Source organism: Grammomys surdaster, unplaced genomic scaffold (genome assembly GCF_004785775.1).
Source record: "Grammomys surdaster isolate TR1022 unplaced genomic scaffold, NIH_TR_1.0 125832, whole genome shotgun sequence".
NCBI classification, from domain to species: Eukaryota; Metazoa; Chordata; class Mammalia; order Rodentia; family Muridae; genus Grammomys; species Grammomys surdaster.
Window position 1 is genome coordinate 1,774,488 of NW_021620660.1, and position 12,496 is coordinate 1,786,983.

The 12,496-nt window shown below is 38.9% G+C and overlaps 1 protein-coding gene across 3 annotated transcripts in view; it reads right to left on the reverse strand.

The window, feature by feature from the left end:
- Nucleotides 1–12,496, reverse strand: part of Abcg2 (ATP binding cassette subfamily G member 2 (Junior blood group)) — a 101,862-nt gene that overhangs the window by 12,776 nt on the left and 76,590 nt on the right. For all 3 annotated transcript variants that reach the window (XM_028789401.1, XM_028789399.1, XM_028789400.1), the window contains exons 7-10: nucleotides 11,336–11,487; nucleotides 9,520–9,624; nucleotides 6,866–7,116; nucleotides 3,576–3,658 (exon numbers count right to left, since the gene is read on the reverse strand). In XM_028789401.1, the coding sequence (XP_028645234.1) occupies nucleotides 3,576–3,658; nucleotides 6,866–7,116; nucleotides 9,520–9,624; nucleotides 11,336–11,487 (591 nt within the window). The remainder of the gene's footprint in view (nucleotides 1–3,575; nucleotides 3,659–6,865; nucleotides 7,117–9,519; nucleotides 9,625–11,335; nucleotides 11,488–12,496) is intronic.

Genomic DNA, 12,496 nt, shown 5'->3' on the forward strand with positions numbered 1-12,496 from the left:
ATAAATTAAAACATTCATAAGCAACAGAAAACAAACAATATCAAAATCAAAACCATGCATATATCAACAGATACTACTAGCAGAGAGAATTCCTAACAGAATTAGAGAAAATACTTATAAAACTCTTACCTGATAAGGACAGATAGCCCAGATAAATGAAGGATTCTTAAAACCCAACAACAAATTTTTACAAAACAGACAAAGGATTAAAATATGTATTTCAAAAAGATTAAATTGATTTTAATTATTATAAATAAATGACAAATATTCATGATACAGAAAAACTGTAACACCTGTGTGTAACAGCCAAGAATGTAAAATGGTAAAGCTGTTATGGAAGATAAATCACAATTTAGCAATTTACTGGTAAGGTTCCTGTGAGAATTGAAAGCAGGAATATAAAATGTACTTGTAGAATCATATTATTCACAACTAAAGGGTGGAAGCAACACAAAATTTCAGGAACAAGTAATTGGATAAACCAGATAGATAGATAGATAGATAGATAGATAGATAGATAGATAGATAGATAGATGATAGATAGATAGATAGATAGATACAGATAGATAGAAAGAGACAGACAGATGACACACAAGCCCACACTGTGAACTAAATCAGCCTTACAAAGGCAAGTCTCACTGACTAGGCTGCAAAATGGATTAAGAGATTACACTAAGGGAAATAAGTCAGTCATCAAAGGACAAACACTTATGACACCACATAATGTAAGTCTCTACAGCAGTCAAATTTAGAGACACAAAGTAGGATGGTACTTCCCAGAGGGGAGATGAAGTGGGCACTGAGTAATTACTTAACGGATATGGTGGGTGCATTGAGGAAACTGCTCATCTGCAGTTGGATGTTGTCAACAGACACAGTAGTGTGAATGTCATTAATGCCACTCAAGTACATACTTAAAACCGGTTACAAGGATGTATTTATTTTTGTATGGTTACATCAATACATACATATTTGTGTGTATGAAAAAGCCAACTCTGACAGTTTTCAATTCACCAACTGATGGTTTGTATATGCTTGGCCCAGGGAGGGGTACTATTAGGAGGTGTGGCCTTGTTGGAGTAGGCATGTTACCGTGGGCATGGGCTTTAACACTCTCCTCCTAGCTGCCTGGAAGCCAGTCTTCTGTCTACCTTCCAAACAAGATGTAGAACTCTCAGCTTCTCCTGCACCATGTCTGCCTGTACACTGCCATGCTCTTGCCTTGATGATAATGGACTGAGCCTCTAAACCTGTATTAAATGTTGTCCTTTATAAGACTTGCCTTGGTCATGGTGTCTGTTTACAGCAGCAAAACACTAAGACAAGAAGTTGGTAGCAGGGACTGGAATGTTGCTGTGATAGGCCTGAATATGCTTTTGTTTGGAAGAATGTGGATTTGTGGATTTTGGGATTTTGGAATTGGAAAGCCATGGAATATTTTAAATGGGGCTTCATGAGCCAGCATAGTAGGAATATGGAAGACTTTGTTGCTGTGAGTGATTTGAACTGTGAAGCCCAGGCCCAAGAAGTTTCAGTGGAGAACTTCAGAATGTGGCCTAGAGATTGTTTTTGTGGTATTTTAGTGAAGAATGTGGCTACTTTGTGACCTTATCTGAAGAGTCTACCTGAGGCTAAGGTAAAGAAACTCAAATTAATTGCATTGACAAAGTAAGACTCAGAAACACCCAGCATAGCCTTTGTTCTTTAGTTAAGTCTCAGGAAGCATGTTCTGAACAACTGTAGCAAGCTCAGAAAGGAAAAATATATGGTTGGAGTATTGAAGGGGCACCAGGAAGTAGAATGAACCTGAATCCTTTATTCTAGGAGATAAACAGATTAATGGAGTGGGAATTTGGGGCCAGATTCCACCTAGCTAAGTTCAGTTCCAAGTATAGTGGTTCACACCTTTAATCCCAGGAGACAAAGCCAAGCATATCTCTGAGTTTACGACTAACCTGGGACATGGCAAGTTCTAGGTGAAGACAAGATTAAGTTCAGGTGTGGTGGTACACATCTTTAGTTTGAGACAGAGCCGAACAGATCTCTGAGTTCAAGGTCAATCTGCAGAGCAAGTGCCAGGACAGACAAGCAAATTAGAAAACAGAAAACCAGGGGTCCTGTTCCAGCCCCAGCAGGCAGCAGAACTCAGCAACTTCAGCCATGTGACTCTGGCTTTAGCATCAAGAATAGAAGAGACTACGGGACAACTGATGCTGGTTAGCTGAAGCTAAGAGATTAGCCCTGATTAAGAAGAGACCAGCATCTTTGGGGTGAAATCTTCTGGGAAGTGTTTTCTGAGAGCACAAAGAAGCTATGTTCCAGAGATAGTCAAGGGTGTACCTCCTGCTGCAGCTTGACTTGTTAATATGTAAGAATCACCCATGTGGTACTGGTTTTTAAGCATGAAGGCATCAAGGAGAACAGCTGAGGCACTGTGAGTGGCTAGGAGAGGCCATTGGTGAGGGTGCAGCATCAGTTGCAGTTGATGGCCCAGGACTGAAGGGATCATGAAGGGATCATGCAAAGATGTTGACACCTGGCACCATGAAGGGGATCTATGAGAGGCTACTGGTGAAACCTAGCTGCAGTGGAACACCTCGGCATATTGAAGATGCCAGTACCAAGGGATGACCACCAAAAACAGCAACAGCAGTGGAGTGGAGTCAACCAGTGCCTAGAGTGCTACAGAAGGTTAGAACTGGAGATGGGACCCAAGCCCTCTGGAGAAGCCCAGATTATGAGTGGATCCCAGTCATTGGAACAAGAAGCTGGGACGTTGAAGTTGCCTTGGAGATAGACCTCAAGATGTTAAAGATGCTAGAGCCACAGGATACCTGCCAAAGAGGGCGGCTAACAGCAAGTGGAACCAGGCCAGGAGAAAAGAGTTTGTTGTAGTCAATGAAGATGAAAAAGGAGTTGGAGATCTGAAGACACTTTGACATCAGCCATGGAGATGCAGAGTTTCCCAGCTGGTTTCCTGTCTTGCTTTGGGGATTACAATTAAGTGACTGGATGAAGCTCAGATGAGACTTTGAACTCTGAACTTTTAACATTGTTGAGGCTGCTATAGACTATGGGGACTTTGGAAGTTGGACTAAATATACATTTTTATTATGCTATGACTAGGTATGATCCCCATAGACTCATGCCTTTGAACAAGCCAATGAGGGCCAGGGAGTGGAATGTGATGGTCTGTATATGCTTGGCCCAGGGAGTGCCACTATTAGGAGGTGTGGTCTTGTTGGAGTAGGTGTGTCAGTGTGGGCCTGGGTTTAATACCCTCCTAGCTGCCTGTCATGGTGTCTGTTCACAGCAGTAAAACCATACCTAAGATACCAACTCATTTCTACTCACAAAGAAACAGTGACATTTACCCAGAACATTTATTATGTTTAAGTCTTTAATCAATATTCATAAACTTAAAGTAACAGTTCATCATCAAAACTAAGATCCAAGTTTGGTTGTTTTTCCTCTAGAATAGACTTCTATACCTCTTGTCGAAAACATATGTTCTATTCTTCTGCTCAGAATTAATCCATGCTAATTTTTATCCTACAGAATGGGGATTTACTTACCTATTTTGCATTCCAGCGGAATCATTTTTCAGATCAAAGTAAATGGCACCAATAATCAGCCCCAGTATGACTGTAACAATTAACTTTTCAAAAAGAAAAACAAAAATAAAAGAATTTTCATTAGAGGTTAAAATGCTTGCATATTATTTATTATTTTAACATACATGTATAAAATTCAATCTCATAAGCACTTTAGACACTTAATTACAATAGGTTCCTGATAAAATATGGAATGGTATATGTTACTAGACTGCTTTCTAGATTAAGCTGAAAATCAAAGGATTTACTGTCAGGGAACTGACAAGTCAGCTCAGTAGGCCCTAAGATCTACCACTCATGGCCAGTGGATCTACCACTCATGGCCAGTGAAGTCCCAGGTGAGACACTGGATCCACGTACAGTACATAGGGCAACCTCAAGAGGTTGTTTACAGAACAAACCAAAGTCCAAGAGTCTAAAAGTTTTGAACTGAAATGAAGTAAGCTTCCTGCTAATAAACAAAAAGTTTTCCATAAGAGGTTCAAATGAAAGCATGATATCTTTTCTGTTAATGATAAAGATTTTTAAAAAAAGCATACAGGCACAAATTCTGACAATGGAATTTTGGATTCTAAGGAAGAAAGAGTGAATGGGCCCTGGAGAGTCCATGGCTCCTGTATGGGAATGTAAAGTGTCACTGTCACAACAAACAAACAAATCCATCCATCTTGTTTCTCTGGGCGTATCCAAGCTTCCATCACCTGTCGCCTCTCTCACCTTGTCTCCATCAACATCAGCAAGCTATGCGCCTATGGTCACCACAACACACCTGAGTTTCTAATTCTCTACATCCTCACATACACACCCATCTTCGCCTACTCAATTTGTGCAGACTGCTCCCAAGGAGACTGCACCACGATCATTTTGGAGAAATCTTCTTTTAAGGATGATTCAAGCAGTAAGGGGTGTAGTTTGGAATTTACTCTGAAAATTATACTTTACTTATATATGTGCAAACTATGTATTGATAAAGCTTTCAAATTTATTTTAAAAGCTCGGCCTGCTTATAAAAGTGGTAATAATATTATTTATCTAAAGGATTCTATTTATTAATATATTATCCACAGGTAATTTTTAAAATGTAAGAAATATTTATTTATATATCTTAGATTTTCAAAGCTCAAAAAATCTTAATACTTTAATAGTATCAAAATATAAAGTACAGCTTGAACAGAACTAAAACTGGTTATAAGCATACAGTTAATGTTCTATGTAGTTGCATCAATACAAACATATTTGTGTGTATGAAAAAAGCCAAGTCTTCTGGTTCAAAACATGAAGTGCATGCGCGCGTGTGTGTGTGTGTGTGTTTGTGTGTGTGTGTGTGTGTGTGCTCCTATTGGAGCTTGAGTTATACATGACTGTGATTTCTCTGATGAGGGTGATATAATGAACTTTAGTCCTCTGCATGAGAAGTATATGCTCTTTAACACCTAGGGTATCTCTCCTGCATGACATAAAGTAGTTTGTGAAGGCCATATTTGTCAAGAAGCAAGGTAAATTAGAAAAAGAGAATTATGAACTGTGAAGACTGGTTTGGAAATACCATATTCAGGAGAGAATTACAAATCTCTTTAGTATTAAGGTATAGATTTAGGATGGGAAACCCCGTTCTCTTGGTATATTTTTATAACTCCCCTACTTAATCCTATGCAGGCCAAGCTTATAAAATAAATTCTACAAGTTCCATCAATACAAAGTTTGCACATATATAAGAAAGAGTAGTCTTCCAAAATAAATCTTAGGAGTCCTTACTATTCCAAACTACACACTTTACTTTTTTTTTTCTCATTCAAACTCCCTCTACTCACACTGCAAGCGTCACCCTTACAGTGTTTCCTAAAGGCTTCTAAAACCAACTCTAGTCATCTTTGAAACTTACTGTCCAAACTATTAACTCCAATGGGCCTTCCAGTCTTTTACTATGTGTAACTGTTATGATGGCTAGTCTGGGTTGTCAACTTGACATAGCTGGGAAAATGGAACCTCCATTGAGAAACCACCTCCGTCAGAGGACTTATGGACATGTCTGAGAAGCATTTTCTTTATTGCTAGATTATGTAGGAGGGATCATCCCACAGTGGACAATGCCGACCCTGGGCAGGTAAGCCTGAGCTCTATAGGAAAGTCAGGGAGACACGTCATAAGCAGTGCTCCTTCCTCCATGGTCTCTGCTTCCTTCCGAGACATGGAACTCTTCTCCCCAGAGTTGCACTTCACCGTTGTTTTATCACAGCAAGTAGAAAATCAAACTTGAAACAGCTATGCTAAAGTCTTCAATGGAACAAAGGAGCCTTTCTATGAGCTTTTGGTATTTCTGAGTTTTGTAGTTTTGAACAAAATTGTAAAAAAAAAATTTCTTCAAAAATGTTATTGTCTCTTTAGTCAAACGTACTGATCCATGTTTTTAAAGTATGTTCTGAGTGACTGCAGTTAAAAATTGTGAGTTTGAGATAGGCATGGTGGTGCATGTCTTTAATCCCAGCATTTGGAAGTCAGAGGCAGGTGGATCTCAGTGAGTTTGTGGCCAGCTTGGTCTACAAAGGGAGTTCCAGGACAGCCAGGGCTACACAGAGAAACCCTGTCTTGAAAAAGCAAAAACCAAACCAAACTAAAACCAAAACAAAAATAACAGAGTTCATAGTCAGTTCCTAATGACTCTCCAAGATACTCATGCAGCTTACAAATGGTTTTGACCCGAAAACATCAGCATATTAGACTAAATTTTTTTGTACAGTTAACACATTTGTTCTAAGATCTCGAATATAACCACATCTGGTTATATGCCAAATTCAAATTGTGTAAATAACTAACTGGTCCAAACCAAAGTTCAACTAGTTCAAACAAAAGAAAAGATTTATCATTATAACACTATCAACTCAATACCTATAAAATAAAAAATATGCATTATAAAAATCCCTATGCATAGGTCAGTGAGCTGTGGTACAAATGACAAACAGGGCTGACTACACTTCTACTTCTGTAAGCTCAGGAGCTAAGAATGAATTTCACCAAAGTTTACTACTGGGCGAGAGAACCATAAAAATAGAATTACTTACAATTTGAAATTGAAACGTCAGTATCCGTTAACAGAAATACAATGGAGATGATAGAAAGTTATAGAAGGATAAGTAGAAAGTAAGTGAAATCCTGAAACAGATATAATAGTAGTAGAAGAAGGAGAAGACCAGTCAGGTACCAAGCTCCTCCTTGTGAATATTTCATAGCACAATCGGCATTTGTTGGGTTACCTGAGCTACAGAGGCTTGAGGATTCCCGAGCAAGTTTTTAAATGAACGCCTGGCAATCCACCTGAGCTGATGACAGAATGAGGTAACATATATCGGATCTTTGAAGGCTGATGCTCCTTTCTTTTTCTGAGCTACTGGAAGTTGATCTAATTCAACTTTTGTTTCTCCATAGATGGCGGAGTTGATATAAAACTCAGATAAGTTTTCTATTATTGGCTTCTCTTTCTTGGAAGGCTCTTCAGTCTTGTTTGCTTTGGATAAATGTAGATAAAGAAGTGAAATATTAACAATTAACAACAGATTTAACTCATTTTCTATGGTTCCATAATTATATAATCCCTTAATTCTACATTTGCATATATATATAAAAACCACCAGCTGGGCATGTATTGGAACATGGTCAAGGAATAGAGTCATATGAGGAGAATTCTGAGTGCTTGTGAAAACACTCCAAGAAAACAAGACAAGACTGGTGTTGCTATGCAATGCCCCATGTCTGTCTCTCCCTTGGAGTAGCTAGTCCTTGCATACCAGGCTGGACTGGAGAGAGGGGAGCTTAGCTGGGGGAGGGGGAGGGCAATGCAGGATGGAGGAGTATGTGGACAAAGAACACACCTGGCTACAGCTTTGGAGAACTGGTTCATTTATTGGGGCAAAACAGGGTATTTATGCCCCTGGGAAGGTGGCCAGGATCTCTGGGCAAGGTTTGTGTGGCTGTGTAGCACTGACAAGGGCAGGGGTGTTGGAAGAGTCTTCATCTGTATACTCAGGGGCTGCAGGATTGACTGTAGTGAGGTGGGGGGCATCTTATAAGATCAAACAAAGAAGGAAGCCTGATACCTGTCAGGGTAATAAATTCTTACTAGGGTTGACATGGGAGAGTCAGTTTTATGGCACCAGGCTGGGAGAGGGAAGACAGCCAACTCCTGCCATTCTCATGACTGAGGTATCTGGGGTTAAAGCTCTCCTGACCTTTCCTCCATAACCCTGGGCCGTTAAGGTCCCACACCTTGTGACCTTAGTTCCTTCCAAACATGGAATTGTCCTTGGACTATGTTTTTGTGCTTCTCACTGGTCGAGTGGATAGGAGTTTACTTTAGATTACTCATCATTTCTTGCTCTTACTCAACGGAATGTTTAAACTACCCTTTACAGTCCTCTATGGAAAACCATTTTGCCACATGCAGTTTGTCTTCGTGCTTGAGTACAGCCTGAACTCGAGAACTTTACTAATGTGACCTTTCTTAACCTTCAAAGTATGAACTGTCTGAGGCTCTGAATAAAGCTGGCTATTACATGAGACATTAGTCTGCCATATTCATTGGCTCCATTTTCCCAGGTTCCACTGCTTCTGGAGTGGTGAAAGGCACTGTGCAACATGCCTTTAATCCCAGCATTCAACAGGCAGAAACAAATGAATCTCTGAGTCTGAGGCCAGCCTGATCTACATAATGAGTCCAGGCTAGCCAGGGTTATATGGTAAAACCCTCTCAAAAGAATAAAATTATTTACTATAATTAGTTTACATATTAAAAAACCAGCTGAGCAGTGAATAGTTACATCTTATGAATACAGAAAACTCCATTATAATAAATGTACACACACACACACACACACATAAATTTAGACCCTCATTATTTAAACAGACATTATACTGCAAAGAGTTAGAATTCATTTTTAAAAAGATTCTGGTCTTTGCCTTCTATGGATAACGCATAATGTACCGTTTCTTGTTTTTTGTTTGTTCTAAGATAGTATCTCACTATGTAGCCCTGGGTGACCTGAAATTTGCTTTGTAGACCAGACTAGCTTCAAAGGCATGAGCCATTATGTAGTATTGCTTATAAAATACTTTCGATAGCTCATCTTGGTTGTTACCTTGACAAAATGTGGGATTAACTAAAACCAAAGTGCCTGGTACACCTTCGAGGGATTTTTCTTAATTGATTCATTTCAGGTGGGAAGACCAACCCTAAATCTGGATACCGTTTTAGGGTAGGAAGATCTACCTTAAACATGGGCCATATTTTTTGATGGTAGCCTATATAAAGGACATGGAAGATGAAGCTTTTGCTTCTTGCCTGCTTGCCCTCATTGTCACTGGCAAGTTTATCTATCCTGCTGCTGAAGCATTCCTTCACTGGCATTACTGTCTACTCCTTCAGGATTCCAACATACACTGAAGAACAGCTGAGACACCCAGCTTCATACTCAACAACTATTGGATTCTTGGACTTTCTGTTCGTAGACAGCCATTATTGAACTAGCTGGACCATAGCCTGTAAGCCACTCTCATACATCCATTCATACATAAATACAATCTATTGATTCTGTCTTCTAGAGAACCCTGACAATACTATTAAAAAATATCCATTTTTATTGAAAATTTTTCTTAGAACTGATACTTTCAGAAAAACATACAATTTACAAATTAAATTTAAAAAAACACTCATAGCACTTACAGAAAAGTCTGTCTCTTGACTATTTTCACATCACTGGATTAACATGAATTTTAAAGGCATGATTTTTGTTTTAAGGTAGGATCACACTATGTAGTCCTGGCTGGCCTACAAAAGCATGCTTTAATGAGTCACACCACTGTGCTTTAATTGGACAATTAGACACCAATGTGTGAATCTACAAGATTCATGTACCTTCATGGTTTTGTTCCTCTCTATTTAACATCACAGCAGAAGAATCTCCATTGATGACATCAAGGAAGAAATCTGCAGGGTTGTTGTAGGGCTCACAGTGATAACCTACAAGAAAAGGCAATACAAGGACACAAGCTTGATGGTCTTGGAAAAGAGAAAGTGCATTCAGATGAGGGAGGAAAGGCTTCGGAAGACAGAACCATTCTCACTCTCACTTCCCTTCACTAACACACACTTTTCTCAATATACTTAACAAATACTCCAATAATTACAGAGGAATTTTGGACACTTGAGAAACTCTTGCATTGGTGTGTACCATAAATTATGAGCCACAAAGGGCTACTGATAAGCTCTGGTGCTCACTAGTCTTCTGTCCAAGATCTAAATCCAGGTCAAAAAAAAGAGAAAGAAAAAGAAAAAGAAAACATTAACTGTCCTTGTGCGCTCTGACTTCAAGATCTGCACGTCATTGTTGTTTCTTCAGCTTCTAAGTGGAGAGATTCTAATTCTCTTCTGCCATCCTGCCATCATCATTCCAAATAAAGAGCAAGTTTTGGGCAGCATTCTCAAGAGAACATAGATAGTACACTACACTGTAACTGTGGTTTCAACTTTATAGTTCTCTCAAACTGGCCTGAAGTCTGTCTCAAATTCATAGCTACTGAACTTCGCACTTATTTAGGCTCAATTATTTTATTTCTTCTTAAAAAATATTTCTTATGTACATGGGTATTTTGCCTGCACAAATGTCTGTGTACCACATGTGAGCCTGGTGCCTACACAGCCTGAAGACAGGCCATCTCTGTGGACTGGAGTTACAGAAGCTTGGGAGGCACCATGTGAGTGCTAGGACTCAAACTAGGGTTCCTTAAAAGTGAAGACAGTGCTTTTAACCAAGGAAAGCTCACATATTTTAAATGATAGATTTTCTTAAATTAAAAATAATAATGAGTATTTAAAAGTGTATATGAGGTTATAAAGAATCATCTATAATCATAGCCAGGTATCTCTAAAATGAAAAAGATTACATATACTAAATTTAAAAAGAAATTACAGGGTTGGAGAGATGAGCCCTTGTTCTTACAGAGAACCTAGGTTTGGTTCCCAGCACTGGATCTCAGCTCAGAACTATCTGTAACACCAGTTCAAGGGGATACAGTGCCCCATTCTGATCTCTGAGGGCACTAGCTCTATATACGACGCACATAGATACATGTAGACAAAACAATTCATACACATAACAAATGAAGTATATACATCTAAAAAGAAATCACAAATGTCAAAACTGCAGGCTCATCAACGTGAGATTTGAGACTAGTCACTCTAATAATAGGTCACTCAGACCCACTCAGACTAAATAATCAATCTCACATTACAAGAAAGTTAAGCATCATTTCCATGACACACGTCCCACCACCCCCAATTAAAACTGGCAGCTTATGGAAACTGATCTGCCATGTGGTTAAGGAGACACGAATCCTAGTCTTTCCAAAACTGCTCAATTGACCAGACTGCTAGGTGTGAATCTACTCATAACTACTGAGTTTTCAGGGAAAGGCCACCATGACTGGGAAACTGAAGCAGCACAGATCCAGTGGATGGATATTAAGGCACAAATGACCCAGATATTCAAGTAGCACAGGAAAAGTTTAAACACAATGAAGAGAAACACTAACACAAAACTGAGCAAAGGCACTTTAAAATGGAGGAAGCATGGTAAGTTTCACGAAGACTAAATAGCACTCCTGCTAACCCTCTGCTCTATCCACAGTTCTGTGAAGGAAGGATCTACCACATGGAAAACAATCAACTATACCTGCTGATGCAAAGTACTCCAAAGCTTTCTGTGCTGGCCCATGGAACATGAGTTTCCCGGAAGCCAGTAAGGTGAGGCTGTCAAATAGCTTAAATATTGAATACCGAGGCTGATGAATGGAGAAGATGATTGTCCGACCCTGTTTAGACATCCTATATTACAGGAAGAGAAATAATGAGGCATTAAGATTCTGATCCTTCCATTTGTTGGTAAAGAGAACTTTACTCCTTGTGTTAGAACATCTTTCCCAATCTCAACTTGATTTTCTCTTACACACATAATCTACCAGCTCATCCCAAGGTGTATGCTTGAGACCATCATTTCCTTTTACATACCTTTAAGTATCAACTATATGCAAGGAAAACGAAACTTGATGCTTTAGAAAATGAGAGTAGCTACGAGTATATCAGTCTTGGAGATGAGTTGTAAATAAAATGTTTGACATGTGAGAAGCCTTGGCTTTGATCCTTAGAAACAAACGAAATCCAACTCAAACAAATCCTACCAGGATTTCTTAAGAAAGGAACAGCTACAGAATGGATTCCATAAAACATTAAAATGTTTATTGTTACATGCAGACACTGGGACAGTCTTCAAAGATACTGAATCTGAGGAGAATATTTTATATATACATATATGTATGTCTACATATGTATATACACACATAAATATGTATACATATATATACACACACACATATATGAATGAGAAAGGTAATGAAAGGCTTTTATTAGGGTATGAAAACACATAAAATAGGGCATACATGGAGAAGGATCCTCTTGCTTGCAAACGCAGAAGCCAACAGAGTAAGTTCGAGGACTACACAAACTCTGTCTCAAAAAACATAAGCAAATAAACAAACCAACCAACCCCTCCCCAATAATACTCCACCAAACCAGAATATCAATAATTAAATAACTGGGATAGAATATAGAATCCATGCATCTAGGAGTTATTGTATACCAAATACAAAACGTAAAGCTCAGTCTGAAGATTATCAAGTAGAATATCAAAGGCCTCAGAGGAGTGACCTAAGGAAGAAAAGATACTCAAGGTAGAAGAACACACAAACTGTAACACAAGAAGGTCTACTCAGGAAACTAACTCTAGGTCAGTGTTACAAAGCAAGCCAGCATCAGTCTGTGTCTGTGTGTCTGTCTG